General features: G+C 37.6%; 1 protein-coding gene across 1 annotated transcript in view; it reads right to left on the bottom strand.

Annotated features, from left to right (window-relative positions):
- LOC105830444 overlaps window positions 1-19,510 on the bottom strand; it is a 113,353-nt gene that overhangs the window by 12,529 nt on the left and 81,314 nt on the right. Inside the window, exons 77-112 of the mRNA XM_036282445.1 lie at window positions 18,969-19,295; window positions 18,574-18,888; window positions 17,942-18,271; window positions 17,537-17,845; window positions 17,154-17,459; window positions 16,757-17,071; window positions 16,354-16,677; window positions 15,188-15,499; window positions 14,740-15,066; window positions 14,316-14,621; window positions 13,344-13,652; window positions 12,927-13,244; window positions 12,329-12,655; window positions 11,911-12,231; window positions 11,233-11,559; window positions 10,586-10,888; window positions 10,181-10,486; window positions 9,778-10,095; window positions 8,825-9,154; window positions 8,255-8,557; window positions 7,763-8,098; window positions 6,670-6,978; window positions 6,213-6,521; window positions 5,802-6,116; window positions 5,230-5,553; window positions 4,824-5,135; window positions 4,263-4,595; window positions 3,878-4,174; window positions 3,488-3,796; window positions 3,086-3,403; window positions 2,638-2,964; window positions 2,243-2,554; window positions 1,831-2,154; window positions 1,438-1,743; window positions 1,025-1,324; window positions 502-825 (exon numbers count right to left, since the gene is read on the bottom strand). Of these exons, the coding sequence (XP_036138338.1) occupies window positions 502-825; window positions 1,025-1,324; window positions 1,438-1,743; window positions 1,831-2,154; window positions 2,243-2,554; window positions 2,638-2,964; window positions 3,086-3,403; window positions 3,488-3,796; window positions 3,878-4,174; window positions 4,263-4,595; window positions 4,824-5,135; window positions 5,230-5,553; window positions 5,802-6,116; window positions 6,213-6,521; window positions 6,670-6,978; window positions 7,763-8,098; window positions 8,255-8,557; window positions 8,825-9,154; window positions 9,778-10,095; window positions 10,181-10,486; window positions 10,586-10,888; window positions 11,233-11,559; window positions 11,911-12,231; window positions 12,329-12,655; window positions 12,927-13,244; window positions 13,344-13,652; window positions 14,316-14,621; window positions 14,740-15,066; window positions 15,188-15,499; window positions 16,354-16,677; window positions 16,757-17,071; window positions 17,154-17,459; window positions 17,537-17,845; window positions 17,942-18,271; window positions 18,574-18,888; window positions 18,969-19,295 (11,388 nt within the window). The remainder of the gene's footprint in view (window positions 1-501; window positions 826-1,024; window positions 1,325-1,437; window positions 1,744-1,830; window positions 2,155-2,242; window positions 2,555-2,637; window positions 2,965-3,085; window positions 3,404-3,487; window positions 3,797-3,877; window positions 4,175-4,262; window positions 4,596-4,823; window positions 5,136-5,229; window positions 5,554-5,801; window positions 6,117-6,212; window positions 6,522-6,669; window positions 6,979-7,762; window positions 8,099-8,254; window positions 8,558-8,824; window positions 9,155-9,777; window positions 10,096-10,180; window positions 10,487-10,585; window positions 10,889-11,232; window positions 11,560-11,910; window positions 12,232-12,328; window positions 12,656-12,926; window positions 13,245-13,343; window positions 13,653-14,315; window positions 14,622-14,739; window positions 15,067-15,187; window positions 15,500-16,353; window positions 16,678-16,756; window positions 17,072-17,153; window positions 17,460-17,536; window positions 17,846-17,941; window positions 18,272-18,573; window positions 18,889-18,968; window positions 19,296-19,510) is intronic.

Genomic DNA, 19,510 nt, shown 5'->3' with positions numbered 1-19,510 from the left:
AAAATAACAACAGAAAACACACAATTAATTATATAGTCAAAAAAAGTTCTTAAAATTCTTGCATGCAACATATATTATAATTACAATGTACATTATAATATAAATTAACGTTTTTAGAAATGTAGAAATATTTGCACATAAGAATAAAAGTAAACAAATGTACAAGTCTGTTGCATGCATCATACATGTTTTCTAGACATGTAAAGGTGCAACATATATATATATATATATTACACATATTCAAAAGATATTTTATGAATATCGGTATATATAATAGTTGAGTATAGTATTTGAAAAATGATACAAGATCAATATGTGACAAAGAAACTGACACGTGCAGTTCTTTTAAATACATTAAGTACGTGCAATAATGATATTTACAAGATCTAGAGATCGAGAAATCAAGTTTTAAAGATCGAAAATGTTGCAAATTGATACAAGATACCGAAGTAATATCCATTGGATCAGTTGATGGGTAAAAGATAGCGGGGATTTTCTTACATATTATTTCAGAGCAAACTGTGAATGGGTCTCCAGTGTATGATTCGGGACAGGTGCATCGGGCTTGGTGCAAAATGACTTGGCACAGTGCATTGAATCCGCACAGTCCAACGCACGGGTCGATACATTTCTGCTTAATGCATGCTTGATTGGTGGGACATTCGCTGTTTACATGGCATTCGGGTCTACAATTAGGTGCAGATCCTATGAAGGTGGGCAAACAGGAGCAAGAGGGTGTATTATCGGCGGATACCGCGCACTGTGAGTTCAATCCACACGGTGAAGGGTAACATGGGTTCCTGGTAGGTTCTACGTCCGGTGTTGCTGGCGATGAAAAAAAGAAATTCATTATTCGTTTCAAAATCCAAGAAAAAATATCTCAAACACAACAACACAAACACAGTTGAAAAGCCATCAAGGGGACATCTAAAAGACGTCTCTTACGAATCAAGATGTCATTTGAGATGTCTCACGAAATGTCTCTTGGATATTTGTGTTGGTGCACCCTGGAGCGGTTACTTACTTATAGGGAAACAGTTGACGAAGGGGTCACCGGAATGTTGAGCGGGACACCTGCAAATTGGATTATGATTTCGCACGACACATAACGCATTTTGGCCACAAACATTTTCACAGGGATTGCGGCATCTCATATTCACGCAAGCTTTGTTTTGCTCGCAATCGGTGCTAACAAGACATTCGGGCCTGCAGCTTGGCGGGATTCCGAAGTAACCAGGTAGACAAGAACAGGAGGCTTGCTCGCCGAATTGACGGCAAATACTGTTAGGTCCGCAAGGGGAGGGCTCGCAGGGTCTGGCACGTGCTATCGAGACGTAAGATTGTAAAATTAGTATTTTCAATTATTTATCAAAAATTGTTTTTTTTTCTGAATGACAGGGCTTTCTCGGTAAATAAACAAAAGGTAGGAAGACTCACGTTGCACACGTTTACAGAGGGTAAATGGATCGCCTTCGTAATCCTTGACACAGCTACAAGTGGATATGTGATTGATGACCGCACATTCCGCATACTGGCCACAAATTCCGACACAGGGATCTACGCATTTGTTATTCGCGCAAGCTTTATCAAGGGAACAATCGGAATTCTGCACGCACTCCGGTCGACATTCCCGATACGGATCGCCACGATATTCAGGTGTGCAACTGCAGATTCCATTACGACACTCAGCATTAAGCCCGCATGGCGATGGATTACATGGATCTGATGTTACTGTGGGAATCTCTGTATCGAAAGATACAAGTGTGATTGCGTTGTACTATTATTTTATATAAAAAAAAAATAATACACATATGTGAGCAATATTCTTACGCATGGGAGTTAGATAACAATTGTTGAAGGGATCGCCCGTGTATTCATTAGGACACGTGCAAGCCGGAGTATGATTGATTACAGTGCACAAGGCGTTAAAGCCACAGGATCCAGGACAAGGGTCTCTGCATTTTTCTCTGATGCAAGCTTTATCGCTGGTGCAATCAGAGTTAATTGAACATTCGGCGCGACAGTAAGGTGGTGAGCCAATGTAATTGGACATGCACGTGCAAGACGGATATCCTCCTTTGTCTTGACACACGGAGAACGGCCCACAGGGTGATGGGACGCAAGGATTTACTTGTAGCGGTGACGTGGGCATTACTGAAAAAAAATTAAATAACAATTTCTATACGCAAGTGACGCTTTTAGCGATACAATGTTTTCGCAACAAATTTCTTCCGGAACTTACACGGCATGTCGAAACACTTGACGAAAGGATCTCCGTTCTGACCGAGTCCACAACTGCAGAACGGACTGTGAGATAGAGCGTCACACTTGGCATTAATGCCGCATACACCTGGACATGGATCGACGCATTTCTGATTGACACACGCGCGATTCATAGGGCATTCTGTACTAACGACACATTCAGGTCTGCAATCGGGAGGAGTTCCTTGATAATTGGGTAGGCATGAACAGCTGGCTTTTCCATTTACATTGAGACATTGACTATTCAGACCACATGGTGACGGCTGACAAGGGTCGCCTATAGGCACTGGGGCTATCATGGTAAGAGTAAAAGATGAGATCACGTCGTGTTTCCATAAATAACTAATAATAACGGACATTAGAGTTTCCACTTACGGGTTTCTTGTACGGGCTCGCAGTATCTGAACGAGTCTCCTGTGTATCTCGGTTGACAACTACACGCTGGTATATGATTAATAACTTCACAAATGGCATTAATACCACATGTTCCTGGGCAAGGGTCCTGACACTTATTCCTTATGCAAGCTCGATTAGATGTACAGTCAGAATTGATTACGCACTCAGGTCTACAACCTTCATATGGATTTCCATAGAAATCCAGCAAACAAGTACAGAAAGCTGAACCAGAAATTTCGCGACACATAGCGTTCGCACCACATGGCGATGGCTGGCACGGATTGAGTGAAACAAGTGGAGTATCGACTGGAATAGAGGACCATACAATTTGTTCAACAATAATTATCACATAAGTACATTCAACGGAATTAAAAAATAAAATTTAAACGTATTTTACGTGATAATTGGTACATTTTTTTAAACTTACTTGGTCGGGGATTGCATTGAATAAATGGATCACCGGTAAAATCACCGGCGCAAACACACATCGGGGTATGACTGACAGTTCTACATTCCGCATTCCTGCCGCACGATCCTGGGCAAGGATCACGGCACTTTTGATTAATGCAAGCTTGCTGACTAGGGCATTCGCTGTTACTGATACATTCCGGTTTACAATTAGGTGGAGTACCGATAAACTGAGGCAAGCATGAACACAATGGGGCACCATTAAGAACTCGACATATCGCATTCGGGCCACAAGGTGAAGGTTGACAGAGATCTACTGGTGGCTGTGGTTCTTCCGCTGTAATTTACAAGGTGTTTTGTTTCGTTTGATATAATTTAAATTAAGATAATAAGTCTCCAGTTATGCGTATAAAATCCTTACGTTGCCGAACGCATTGAACAAATGGATCTCCCGTATACAAAGGTGGACAGTTGCATATGGGATTATGATTTACGACATTACATTGCGCGGTTAATCCACATGCACCGAGGCACGGATCAATGCATTTCTGGTTGCTGCAAGCTCTGTTGCGAGCGCAATCGGCGCTTATGAGACATTCCGGTCTACAGGACGGTGGAGCACCTCTAAATCCGGTAATACATGTGCAAACCGCTTGGCCATTTGACACGCGACAGTGACTATTCGGACCACACGGAGAGGGATTGCACGGTTGTTCCACAATGGTCGCATCTATTTAATAATTATTATTTCATTCTTATATCGGGGAATATTCTTAAAATAAATGCTTTTGTGTTCCAGAATAATACGAACCTTGAAGAGGTGTACACGAGACAAATGCATTACCGGTCATACTTCTTGGGCAGCTACACATAGGCAAGTGATTAACAACAATGCATTCCGCATTAACGCCGCATGTCCCGATGCATGGATCGCGACACTTATGGAGCATACACGCCTTGTCACGAGAACAATCGGTGTTAATCACACATTCCGGTCGACAACCGGCATACGGGTCTCCAAAATATTCAGGTATGCATATACAAATTCCATTATTACATTGAGCGTTTTGACCGCACGGCGATGGATTACATCGGTCGGAGGGAGGTACTGAAATATACACAGGTCAAATTTCAACGAATTAGCATAATAAGTAATATTGCTACGATAATAATATGATGAAAATTCAAGTGCTTACAAGGCATCTGAGGTAAAACGTTGCAACTAACAAAAGGATCACCGGTATATCCTTCGGGACATACGCAGGATGGTGTATGATTAATCACCGAACAACGCGCCAAGAGGCCACACGATCCTGGACAAGGATCTCTACATTTCTCTCTAATACAAGCTCTGTTAGCAGGACAATCCGAATTTATTGAACACTCGGGTCGGCAATTAGGTGGAACGCCCACGTAATTCTGCATACAACTGCACGCTGGTGCATTACCAATAGCTCTACATAGGGCATTGGGGCCGCAAGGTGAGGGCAAGCACGGGTCCTTCGGATATTGGTCTTCTGGTTTCGGAACTGTGGAAAAGTACAAGTTGTAATAGCATCTTTCATATCAACAAAATTAACATAATTAAGTAAAAAAATTGATAAGGTCAATTGATTAAGTTTAACAAATAAAAAAATTTTATATAATAAAAAATTTTAAAATAATTTTTATAAAATGTTAAAATTTATTAACATTAAGCAATTGATCTCTCTTTTAAAGTTTTATTAAAAAAATATTTTTTCCTGTGCAGAACGTACTTGGTGCTGCGAAACAATAGATGAAAGGATCACCCGTAAAGCCATTCGCGCACGTACAAATGGGGCTGTGGTGTATAACTTTGCATTGAGCATCACGGCCACAAGTGCCGATACATGGATCTACACATTTTTGATTCACACATGCTCGATTTGAGCCACATTCTGAATTTATTAAACATTCCGGTCTACAGTTTGGCGGAGTTCCGATAAACTGAGACAAGCACGAGCAAACGGCTTGACCATTATTATCAGTGCATTGACTATTGGGGCCACAAGGGGAAGGCTTGCATGGTTCACGCTTCTCCTCGGGAACTATAATAATATAATGTTGTATTTATAGTAATTTTCTATTACTTTTCTTGATAAACTACTTAATTTTTCTCTTACGCTCATTTAAATTACTTACTGCTGATAGTCTGATATATGCAATTTATGTACGGATTGCCGGTATAACCAGGAATACAAGTACAAACGGGAATATTGTTGACAACCTGACAATTGGTATTGGTACCGCATGAACCAGGACATGGGTTCTGACACTTTGAACCGATACAAGCTAAGTGCGCACGACAGTCTGATGAAATAATACATTCAGGACGACATCCATCGTAGGGATTTCCAATATACTCGGGCAAGCATGTACAAGAACCAACGCCATTTTGTTCTCTACATATAGCGTTAGTTCCGCAAGGGGATGGTTGGCAAGGTTGTCTTGGTGCCGGTAATTCGCCTAAAAAAAAACATAACTTTATCCTATTCATAACATCGATCTCCATTGATCAAATTTTCAATTAATAAAAATTTACTGATTAAATTCTGTAGCCATCATGTTATTATTTTATATCACTAATAATTAAAGTAAAACATTAAACAAGAATTATAACAATAATAAATAATAACTATTATAACAATAATGATTGTTTTGATAAAAAAATATTCATAAAAGAAGATATGTGGACATCAAGTCTACAAACTTACTGAGGATCATGCATTGAACAAATGGATCGCCTGTGTAACCGACACGACACGTGCATGTGGGAACGTGATTAACGACATAGCAATTGGCCAGAGAATGACAAGATCCAGGACATGGGTCTCTACATTTGCGATTGATACATGCCATTTGGCTGGGGCATTCACTGTTACTAATGCACTCTGGTCTACAATTCGGTGGCGTTCCAATGAACTCTTCCATGCAAGAACACGATGGCGTGTCATTGATGACTTGGCATCGAGAATTAGTGCCGCAAGGTGACGGTTGGCAAGGGTTTATTGGTTTCGGAACATCCTCCGCTTTAAGATAAAAAGATACAAATCGTTACATACTCGACACGAAAGCGCGCCTATAATGGCCTACCATTTATAATTATAGTAATTAGAGAAACCTACGTCGTGGCACGCAACGTATGAACGGATCGCCGGTGAATACAGGAGGACAGGTACAAATTGGATTGTGATTCAATACTTGGCAACGAGCGGATATACCGCACGCGCCAAGGCAAGGATTGCCGCATTTCATATTAATGCAAGCCTCGTTCAATGCGCAATCAGTATTAACTATGCACTCGGGTCGACAAGCTGGTGGATTTCCTATAAATCCAAGTATACACGTACATACTGCTTGATTGTTAAAGCTCTGGCATCGACTATTCGGACCGCAAGGCGACGGACTACATGGATTCTTAACAACAGTTTGATCTGCAAAAGCAATTATTGTCGAAGTTTTTTTTCTTTACAAGACATCTTTAGGTAGATTAAATTTTTGTAATAAATGAGAGAAATCTCTTCAGTTAATAGATAATTATCTCTAGAATGTACATATAGCATAATTTTCAATAAATTTTACCTTGAATAACCAGATAACACGCAACAAACGCATTACCAGACATTCCGTCTGGGCAAGCGCACATTGGAGTGTGATTTATGACTGTGCACTTTGCGTTTTGCCCGCAAACGCCGGTGCATGGATCAAAGCACTTGTTACGAACGCACGCCTTGTCTAATGGACAGTCTGGATTTTGTACGCATTCGGGTCGACACGCTGTGTAAGGATCACCATGATATTCGGGCAGACAAGTGCAAACGCCATCACGACAAATCGCGTTGGCTCCGCACGGAGACGGATTACAAGGATCTTGTGATACAGGTGATGCAGCTGTAAATATCATCGTCCATTTTGAAAGAACATATCTGTTTTTAAAGGGCTTACGATACAGACTTTAATCTTATTAATTCTATTTTAAAACAAAGTATTGTATAAACATAATGTTATTTTATAATAATTGCTACCATAAAAATATCCAGTTTTATAAATTTACTATAATAAATTTATAACCAACAGGTTTTGCCAATACGTAAAAATTTTAAATATTTATACAGGTATCTCTCTATTTAAGTCGTTCCGAAATTCAATCGTAAGTCAAATTGATCGTCAAATCACAAATAGCATTTACATTTCATATAAATAAAATATTATTCATGCAAAATAATTATCTTAAAAACAATAATTATATTATAAATTGCTATTTAGGAAATCAAATTTGTTTTTAAAGATTATAACTCAATATAATATTTGCTATTATAAAACTAATAATTAGCTTAAGCACAGTTTAACTTCAACAAGTGATTAAGAAACAATATTATTTTTCTCAAAATCATAATATCATATTGTATTTAGTAATAAAATTAATAATTAATTAAAATCACACTGGTCAACAAATGCTTATTATAAAATTAATAATCAGTTTTGTTATAATAGTTTATTTTTAGTCAAGTATGTTGATAAGTTCAAAAATTTATAAGTCAAGGTAATCATAAGTAGAGGGATACCTGTAATTTATTTAGAAACTTATTAATGAAAATTTAATCCATGATCCTTCATATCTTTTTCATCGATCATACGGATGATATATTACAAAATAATAAGGGTAAGAGCTTACGAAGAGGTTCCGGGAAGCAGTTGGCAAACGCATCCCCGGTATAACCCTTCGGACAAAGACAAACGGCCATGTGATTAACCACGAGACATTGAGCACCGATACCACAAGAGCCTAGACATGGATCTCTGCATTTCTGTCTTAAACAGGCTCGATTATTGCTGCATTCAGAATCTACGGTACATTCTGGTCGACAATTCGGAGGGCTACCAATGTAATTTTCCAGACATGTGCACGTCGGCACCCCCGCAAAGCCACTATCGCGACAAATGGCAAACGGACCACAGGGGGATGGAACGCATGGATTTTCTGGCATCTGAGGGGTATCTTTGTCTATGTCTGCAAAACGAATAATTTATACTTAATATTATATTATACAAAACGTTTATGTTTTAAGAAACGTACGCTTCAATTCAATTCCAATTAAATCAATTATATGGAGCAAGTATGCAACATCGCATTAAACAAGCAATTTGTATCTTATAGCGTACTTACGCGTTTGGAAGCACGTTACGAAGGGATCGCCGGTAAAACCTTGGTTACAACTGCAAATCGGACTATGATTAATCACCTCACATCTCGCGTTAATACCACAAATTCCGGGGCATGGATCAACGCATTTACGATTCTTGCACGCGCGATTTACGGGACAGTCGGAGCTGACAGTACATTCCGCGCGACAGCTCGGTGGAGTTCCAATAAATGTGGGTAAGCAAGAGCATACTGCTTGACCATTTAATTCACGGCACTGACTATTAAGCCCACAGGGAGAAGGACTGCATGGATTACGTTCTAACGCTAAAAAAGAGATTTTGAGTTCAATTTCATAAATCTTCAAGAATTATTAATAATCGGAAAATAAGTAAAATAATTGTGCACACAACTGTTAAAAGTTATTCATTTATAACATGCACTGAATTGTTTAAAAAAAGTATGCATTGCAATAAATTTTAGATAATTTAAAAATTCTAAAAGTATTATTAATAAAAATTCTAATAAATCGCGAATTAATTGTCAAATCAGATTAAACTTTGTGTTCGTCTCCTAAGAACTTTAATCACTTACTCGTATCTTGTACAAATCTGTTACAAGAAACGAACGGGTTGCCGCTGTATCCAGGTTGGCATGTGCACAATGGCGCATGATTCACTACTTGGCAAATCGCATTATATCCACAGAAACCTGGACAAGGATTCTGACATTTCGATCCGACACACGCTCGGTCCGCGGTGCAATCAGAGTTTATCGTACACTCGGGTCGACAACCTTCGTACGGATTGCCTCTATAATCTGATAAACAAGTGCAAGAACCGACACCATTCGATTCGCGGCATACCGCATTAAAACCGCACGGTGATGGAATACAGGGTGTTGGTTTTACAGTTATAACATCGCCTATAAAGAAATATATCGGATTCATTTTTTATTTCTAAGCAATACCAATTGTTTTCATCATATAATATAATGAGTATCTTAGAGAATCATCAGATGTATATTTTTTCAAATTTAAATAGAGTACTAAAAAATTAATAACAAAACAATAATTGTTATAACAATAACGTGTTTTGAATTACATGATTTTAAATCACAAGTATTAAAAATGTAATAAATGACAATAATGATAAATAAATGATATGTACGACAATATAAAATATAAGTCTAAAATAATAACATGTATAAATATAAGTAACAAACCATAGATAATATATGTACATCTTATTTATTATTTAATTTAAATTAAACTTAATCTTCATTAATTTTTTAGAAACACAAGAATTTAATAAACAATTTAAAAAATTTAATAAATTTTAAAAAATTTTAACAAATTTTAATGAGTTTTAATAAGTTTTAATAAGTTTTAGTAAATTAAATAAATTTCAAAAAAATGGGTCAATTAAGAGAGATTTTCAATAAAATATTTCCATCAGGGACATCATAACATCGACGATTGCAACAGATACATCCTATAATTCTACAAGTCTCTATTAATATTATTAAACGATTATTGCTGAACTTACTTTGCTTAGGATTGCATGATATAAACGGATCTCCTTCAAATCCGGGAATGCAAACGCACATAGGTGTATGACTTATTACTCGGCAATCAGAATTAATACCGCAGGAGCCCGGACATGGATTACGACATTTCTGATTAATACACGCTAGTTGCGTAGGACATTCACTATTGCTAACGCATTCAGGTCTGCAATTTGGTGGATCACCAATAAATTCTGGCAAGCAAGAGCACGAGTATGCGTTGTTCACAACTTCGCATCTACTGTTAAGTCCACATGGGGTTGGAATGCAAGGATTAATGGGCGTTGGAGGTTCTGCCGCTAATAAAAGATTAAAGAATACAATATTTTTTTGATAATTAATGTGTCTAATGCAACTGGTCATAATTGCTTTTAGGTTACTCACGTCTCGGGAAGCACTGAGTAAAAGGATCGCCGGTTAAATCGGAGAGACAAGAACAAATCGGATTGTGATTGACTACGGTACATTGGGCTCTGATGCCGCACGTTCCAGGACAAGGATTTATGCATTTTTGATTGTTACAAGCCATGTTGGTGAGACAGTCTGAACTAATAGTGCATTCGGCTCGGCAATTAGGTGGTGCGTCCAAGTATCCAGGGAGACATGAGCAGACAGCTTGTTCCTTTATTCTTCGGCATTGACTATTTGGTCCACAGGGTGACGGGTTACATGGGTCTTTTGGTATCGTGTCTGTTTAAATGTTGAAAAGAGGTACAATTACAGGAGGGCATAATTGCTATTACTATATCGATCATTTATAACACATTACGAAATTAATCGCTTAAGTACCATCTATCGGGGAGCATTGCACAAATGCGTTGCCAGACATTCTCTGCGCGCAGGTGCAGACTGGTACATGATTTACGATAGAACACAAAGCATTAATTCCGCAAATTCCAAGACCGCACGGATCTTGACATTTATTCTTAATACAAGCCCGATTTCTAGGACAATCCGAATTCAGAATACATTCTGGACGGCATCCGAAATTTGGATCTCCTCGATATTCAGGAAGGCAACTGCATATACCGTTAAAACATTGTGTATTCGCGCCGCAATTTAAGCATGGATTCGCCGGTTGGAGTGTTGTATCTAAGGAATAAAGTTAGTATTTAATTTTTGTGATAAAATTCATTGAATTTAAGTAAGATATTTTTTATATTTTAACTATAACTCTGTGTACAAATTTTTTCAGTATTTTTACAGTATTTTTCTTCAATTCCATTAAGAAATAAGTATCAACGTTTTTATATAAAATTGAAAAAAAATACACAAAAAATTTGTACATAAAAACTGTGCTTAACTTTTATTATACTCTTGCTTATTTTTATTAGTTGTTTCACATAAGAAAGTCCTTATACAATTACATTCATCTTTTTTTATAATTAACTCTCTGTTTATAAATGGTAATGTAAATATTTGTCTAGCTGCCTTACCTTCCTCGGGAATTGGTCTACATATTACAAATGGATCACCAGTAAATTCATTGGGACAAGAACATGTAGGTGTGTGACGAATTACATTACAAATTGCTCCCACTCCACATACTCCATCGCAAGGATTTCGACACTTTCTCTGTATACACGCCTGATTAATTGGGCATTCTGAATTAACTGAACATTCGGGTCTGCAATTGGGTGGTGTTCCTATATATGTTGGCGAACAAGCACAAGATGCTTGGCCATTAATATCACGACATTCCGAATAAGGCCCGCAGGGCGAAGGTGCGCAAGGATTTACAAATGGACGTGGTTCTTCTTTAACTATGGGCACATAAATATGTCTGTTATACGTTTTCCTTTAAATATCTTTGATAATGTTTTACCATAATTTTTCAAATCAAAACAATAAGTAAAAGAGATACTGTATCTAACAAGAGACAATTTTCTATAAGAAAAAAATCACTAATATAAATATTATTTAAAAGAAATATAAACTAATACTATGTTTAAAAAAGATGTTATAAAAAAACAAAAATACTCAAAGTAAAAAAACGTTTTATAAAGAGAATAATTCAAAATTAAAAAAAAAACATTTTTCTGATATCTTAAAGATTGACTTATTTCACTTTACGGTTTTAATTTACGAAATTTTCGATTCTCAATGATTCTTACGTGGCATTTCAAAGCAGGCAATGAATGGATCACCAGTAAAACCAAGTGGGCACGAGCATATAGGATTATGATTGATTGTTTCGCATCTCGCATTAGAACCGCATAATGTACGACAAGGGTTGCTACACTTATGCGAGATGCATGCTAGATTGAAAGCGCATTCGGCACTAACAGTGCACTCAGGGCGACAATTCGGCGGACTGACCACCCATTGAAAATCGGGTAAACAAGTGCATACGCTCGTGTTATCCACAACGCGACATAAACTGTTGGGTCCACATGGTGATGGTTCACAAGGATTACTGACGGCACTATCTCCTTCTAAAAATTACATTGTTTTACAAATCAATCATAATTACATTTCGCTATTAACCAAACAATTGCGACAAATAAATAAATCTATTCAATGTAATCGTACCTATTTCTATAGGGGTGCAATATGAGAAGGCGTCGCCTGTGTATCTAGGATAACAATTGCATGCCGGCAAATGATTGATTACTTGACATAACGCATTGCGCCCGCATGATCCCGGGCACGGATCTCTACATTTTGTATTTATACAAGCCAAATTGGCAGGACAATCCGAATTTAGGACACACTCTGGTCTACATCCTTCATATGGGTTACCGATATAATTTGGTAAGCACGTACACGAACCGGCACCGTTGAATTCCTTGCATACAGCATTAGAGCCGCAAGGAGAGGGGGTGCAGGGATCAACAGGTGCAGGCGGTAATGGTGTGGCTAAAAGATAATATCATGGAGTTTATATTGGAAACAGAGATATAAATATTCTTGTATAAATCAAATAATTGCATGACGCGATTTTTATGTTAATGAAATAGATACAGGAATATGGCTTCTACATTTATTTATAATAATAACGCAATAATGAGTTATTTATAATGATAACGCAACAATTTTAATGTAAAATGATTCAAATTTTCCTGCATCAACAACATCAAACATTTAGAAGATCATAGAAATTATACCAGTTGTCCCAAATAGTACTTACGTTCTCTTAAGATGCATTGCGTGAATGGATCACCAGTGTAACCGTTTATGCAAGAACACATTGGGGTGTGACTAACAACGTGACAATTAGCATTCGCACCACAGGAACCAACACACGGATCCTGACATTTCTTATTAATACAGGCTAAATGATTAGAGCATTCGCTGTTACTGACGCATTCCGCTCTGCAATTAGGCGGACTACCAATAAAATCAGGTAAACACGTGCATATAGATTCATCACCGCGCGGTTGGCATTGTGAATTGGGGCCGCAAGGATTTGGTTTGCATGGCGTAGAGGGTAACGTAGGTATTTGTGCTAAAAGAGCAAAGTTTGATGCATAAAAAAAAAACATTTCTCAAAATTTCCTTGAAATTGCATTGGTCCATAAACACGGACGTGACAAACCGTACTTACGTGGTAGTGAATAACATCTAACAAAAGGATCTCCTGTTTGAGAGGGTGGGCACACACAAATCGGATTGTGATTCACTACTTGACAGGATGCACCTAATCCGCAACTTCCAGGACAAGGGTTCGTACACTTCTGATTGCTACAAGCCTCATTCTGGGGACAATCCGTACTGACTATGCATTCAGGTCTGCATGTTGGAGGGCTGCCTAGATATCCTCTTATACAGGAACAGACCGCTTGGTTATTTATAACGCGGCACTCACTGTTTGGTCCGCAGGGTGAAGGGGTGCATGGATTAACAGGTGGCATGTCTAATATAGAAAATAATGGATATTTAATCCTCGGGAATAATTTACTGAAAAATATGTAATTTTTTCAAAAATAGACCAATTGTTAAGGATCTGTGAAGCTGGCACAACATTCTATTAATATAAAAAAAAATTAGGGTTCTAATAGCATTTTCTATAATTCTCAAATTTTTTATAAAAATAAAAGAGTTCTGTAATCTTTATATAAAAAAAAAATAAAAATTTTTAAAATATGCTAACTTCGCAAAAAACTACCGAAAATTGTCGCTAGAATTATCATAAATACTCAGCATGACACTTTTTGTTCAAATGTCGTGCCATGTTTAATATTAAAAGTGTAGAAAAAAGAAAATCGTTAAAATGTCTGTTTGTTATTACACATAATTGTAGAACTCTAGCAATACTATCTAGAACTGAAGAACTTAGAGGGAAGGTGTCGTGCTAACTTTGCAAAGTTAGTACTTTTTAATTTTTTTTTCATATAAAGATTGCAGAACTCTTTTTTATTTTTATAAAGAAGAGAACTATTAAAAGTATTACTAGAACTCTAATTTTTTTTTATATTAACAGAATGTCATGTCAGCTTCACAGATCCAATTATTAAGCCTTGCCTTTAAGTTAAAAGCATTGTAATCTTTATGGTGAATGACGGGACGTATTATATACCTTGGAGAGGTGTGCATTGGCTGAATGCGTTGCCGGTCATATTTCCAGGGCAACTGCACATGGGAACGTGACCGATCACGGTGCATAATGCGTTAATGGCACAAGCTCCGGGGCACGGGTCCAGGCATTTATTACGCATACACGCTCTATCACGGGGACAATCCGCGTTTAAGACGCATTCCGGTCGACAACCTACATTCGGGTCTCCACGGAACTCCGGCAGACAAGTACAAATACCGTCAAAGCATTGTGCGTTAGGACCACAGGGTGACGGGACGCAGGCATCTTCGACCGGAGATGGAGTCGCTGCAAAATATAATCGATATAGGGATTAATGAAGTCAAATTATGGCTTCGAACCATCTCAAGGTTTTGAATTGCATGTTTCTGAGTTAAAATGCTACTGGATGACTCGTGACGCTTACGTGTAGTTGATAATAACTCGCAAAGAACAAATGTATTTCCAGTATACCCCTCGGGGCATCTACACGTGGGAATGTGATTAATGACCGAACATAGGGCATTGGTGCCGCAAGAACCAGGACATGGATCCACGCACTTCATGTTGATGCAAGCTCTATCACTTGGACATTCCGAGTGTATGGTACATTCGGGTCTGCAATTGGGCGGTTGACCCATGTAATTCTCCAAGCAGGTACACGCAGGAGAGTCACCGATATTTCTGCATTGGGAAAAACTACCGCACGGGGATGGCACGCAAGGGTCTTTCTGTACTAGTGGTGGCATTATAGCTGAAAGATATTCGGAGTTACGATTGATAATGATCGTACAACATGTAAAAATCATAGGGCAATATATGTTGAGAGATTGGAAAGAGAATATAGTTTTTCATGCGTTTGATAATAATCTTACGTGGAATTAACGAGCATATGGTGAATGGATCTCCACTGTAACCGGACATACAACTGCAGATAGGGCTGTGATTAACGACCACGCAATTGGTATTGAGTCCACATGGGCTTGGACAAGGATTTACACATTTGTAATCCTTGCACACTAATTGCGGGGGACATTCTGAGCTAGCAATACATTCAGGTCTACATGCAGGTGGGGTTCCAACGTACGTTGGAAGGCATGAACAAACAGCCTGTCCGGACACTTCTTTGCATTTGCTGTTGGGTCCACAGGGTGATGGGGCACAAACGTTCTCGTCTGGGGTTATTTCTGGGAAAAATTTAATGCATTAGTAAAATTCATAAAATAAAAACCATCTAAAATAAGTTCTTTAAACAATTCGTTTCCAAAAGTAACATTAATTTTTAATTTAAATTTTAATTCTGATAATTTAAAAATCAAAAACTAATCACAGATATCTCTCTATTTATAGTTTCTAAGATTTTAATCACATATCAAATTAATTGTAAGTTAATAATATAGCGCTAAACAATGTACCAAATTATCACTATATATTAAAAATAATCATAGACTTTAATTTAAAAAGTGATAAAACAAAACTATTTTTTCTTAAAAATGTTTTTAATATATTTGGTATTGCATAAAATTAATATTTAGCTTAAACATAGCTAAAATTCTGTAAGTAATTAAAAACGAAACTATTCCCAAAGTACATGTCGATTGTAAGACTGAACATTGAACCATAAGTAGAGAAATATCTGTATATATCATAATATTTATCACTCTTATCTTTTTGAAGTTCATTTATATAGAAATATGTAAAATATAAAAAATATTGAATATTAAAAAAAAATATAGACTTTAAATATTAATTAAAATGATTTTAAAAATTCTTAACATTTTTTATTTTATACTTTTTATTTCTATATAATAAAAAATAAAAAGTTAAAATTCTGAAACAATTATACATGTGTTTTAAGAATTTATAGTATATGGAACGTTTCATCTAAATTTTAATATTTTGTTGATACTATAAAACTCATATAATATGTAAGTCTTTTACAGATTCAATATTTTATACAATTTTTACCAAATAATTTGTATGATTATTTATGAAAAATATTTGTAATACAAGATTAGATTCTTTGATTAAGAACACTTACTATCTACAGAGCAAGAAATGAAGGGGTCTCCGGTATATCCGGGTAAACATGTGCACATCGGTTGATGATTGACAACTGAGCACTCGGCATTTCGGCCACACATGCCAGCGCAAGGATTAGCGCATTTGTTTCTTACGCATATCAAATTGGATGGGCAGTCAGGATTAATGACGCATTCGGGTCGACACGCTAAATATGGATTGCCGACATAGCTAGAGATACACTGACAGATTGCAATATCGTCTCGCTCCCTACATATTGCATTCGTGCCACATTCAAACTTTGCGCAGGGTGATGGTTCTGGTTCCACTTCTGTTGGGCGTGCTAAAATATAAAGGGCAAACGGATTAAGCAACGTTGCACAAGATACTTTCACGGTTTTTTTTTAAGTTTTATCCCTTACGTATCGCAGAGCAACGCGTATACGGATCACCGGTGAGACCGTAGGAACAAACGCAATGGGGCACGTGTTGTACTACATGACATTCCGCATTTTCTCCGCATAAACCTGGACAGGGATCCTTGCATTTTTGCCGCACACAACTTTGATGGCTGGGGCACTCGGGATTGGAAATACATTCGGGTCGACAATACGGAGGCGAGCCTTTGTACTCGAGTAGGCACGAGCAGGATGGCAAATCGTTAACAACTTGACACTGAGCGTACGGACCGCAAGGCGAAGGCTGACAAGGGTTTACAACTACAGGCGCTACTGGTTCTAAACAAGATAACAATCATGTTTCGGTTTTAATCTGGTGGTCGGGGCTTATGCGCAGTATACTTTAAATCGATTGTCTTACTCATAACACCACATCTGATGAACGGATCGCCTGTATAGCCCTCGGGACATGAGCAGACGGGATTGTGGTTAACAACTACACATCTTGCTTGAATGCCGCATGTACCAGGACAGGGATCTTTACATTTCTGATTAGCGCAAGCTTCATTGGGTCGACAGTCAGAGCTAAGAGTACACTCGGGTCGGCAGAGAGGTGGCGATCCGAGGAATTCTGGCGCACAAGCGCACACGGCTTGTCCATTTAATTCTCGACATATGCTGTTTGGACCGCAAGGATTCGGGCTGCATGGTCTCGTTACGGATGGAACTACGTACGGATAGGAGCAAATAATATTTAGCGCATTCTCAAACACATGGATCAGGTTCTCGCTCCTAATAACGTACCTCTCATTACATCGCAAGAAATAAATGCATTTCCAGAAGTACCAGGAGGACAACTGCACATCGGTGTGTGATTTATCACATTGCATAAACTGTTTTGTCCGCAAGTACCTGGACAAGGATCGACACATTTGTTTCGTATACACGCTCTGTCAGTTGAGCAGTCTGTACTGAGTACGCATTCTGGTCGACAACCAATGTATGGGTCGCCAAAGTATTCAGGTAAACAAGTGCAAATGCCACTATTGCATTGAGCGTTTGATCCGCAGGGTGATTTACTGCACGGGTCGATCGGCTGGGTTGGCTCATTGTCTACGTTATTACAATTGTCATTTTAAATCAAATTGTAAATACACTATAAAACATTAATTCCAAAAAAGATTAAGAAAATTTTAATATACAACTTACAAATTGGCACAGGCTGACAACCAATAAACGGATCGCCAGTGTAACTTTCTATACATCTGCAGATCGGAATGTGATTGTGAACAATACAATCGGCATTCAGGCCGCAAGAACCTGGACAAGGATCTTGGCATCTCTCACGAATGCATGCCTGATTACTCGGACAATCGGCAGGAATAACACATTCAGGACGACAATTTGGCGGTGTACCAATATAATTAGTCATACAAGAACAAGATGGGTAACCATTGACATTGCGGCACAGTGAATTAGGTCCGCATGGAGAGGGTACGCAAGGATCCGAGGGCAGACTCGGTAAGTAATGCGGAGTAGCTAAAATTTAAAGAGAAATCTCTGAATGTCAAAATAAAGCTATTAAAAAATGCCTTTAAAATAAAATTTAATTACATAATTTTTCTATCTCTTTTAATAAAAAATATAAAATATTCTCTCAAATATATAAAATTTTTATTTCTCTTTCTAAAGATAATAATTTTATTTCTTTCGTGTAATAAAAGTTTTAAATAAAAATTAAAGAAAAATTTTGATGTAAAGACAAGATATTAATATTTTTTTAATATAAAAAATAATTAACTAGACAAAAAAACGATATATATAAAATACGTTCCACTTACGTGGTACAAACAAGCAACGTATAAATGGATCGCCGCTGAATCCCGGTTTGCACATGCATATTGGACTATGGTTCACGACTCTGCACGTCGTGCCTTGACCACACGAATTGGGACAGGGATCGACACATTTGTTATTTTCGCAAGCGCGATTCGTTGCACAATCTGTACTAACTGTGCATTCGGGTCTACAACCGGGTGGTGCGCCGATATAAGTCGGCAGGCAAGAACAAACAGCTTGGCCGTTGCTATTTCTGCATTGACTATATGGTCCACAAGGGGATGGTTGACAAGGATTAATGTTATCTGCTACAATCGCTACAAGAAAATTAGGTATTGAATTATCACATATTTGTCCCTAAAACCTAGACATAAACGAGTTTTAAGTAATCTCTTACGGGCTTCAACGACAAGGTTACAGAATATAAATGGATTTCCTGTGTATCGCTCAAAACAAGTACAAGTTGGCGCGTGATTAATCACGTAACACTGCGCGTTCTGACCGCATGTTCCTGGACACGGATCTTTACATTTCAAACCAATACACGCTTGATTGGACGGACAATCAGAATTGAGTGTACACTCGGGTCTGCATCCTTCGTAAGGATTGCCAATGTAATCAGCTGAACACGAGCAAGAGCCAGCATTTTGCTGAACTCTGCATATTGCATTTGCACCACACGGAGATGGTGTGCACGGCGTAGAAACACTAGGCTGTATATCAACTAAAATAAGAATAGAAGAGCAATTATAAATTATCCATTTCTTAAAAAAAGTATATATTATTAAATTATGATATTATTCAATATTAATATTTTAACCCTTACGTATATAAATAAAAAACTTGTGGATATTAATAAAAATAAAATAAAAATTGAATAAAGATTGAAGTAAATTTGACTATTTGAATATCTCAAATATTTGATATTTTAAAATCTTA

Source organism: Monomorium pharaonis, chromosome 2 (genome assembly GCF_013373865.1).
Source record: "Monomorium pharaonis isolate MP-MQ-018 chromosome 2, ASM1337386v2, whole genome shotgun sequence".
Classification (NCBI taxonomy): domain Eukaryota; kingdom Metazoa; phylum Arthropoda; class Insecta; order Hymenoptera; family Formicidae; genus Monomorium; species Monomorium pharaonis.
This window is presented reverse-complemented; position numbering and strand designations above follow the sequence as displayed.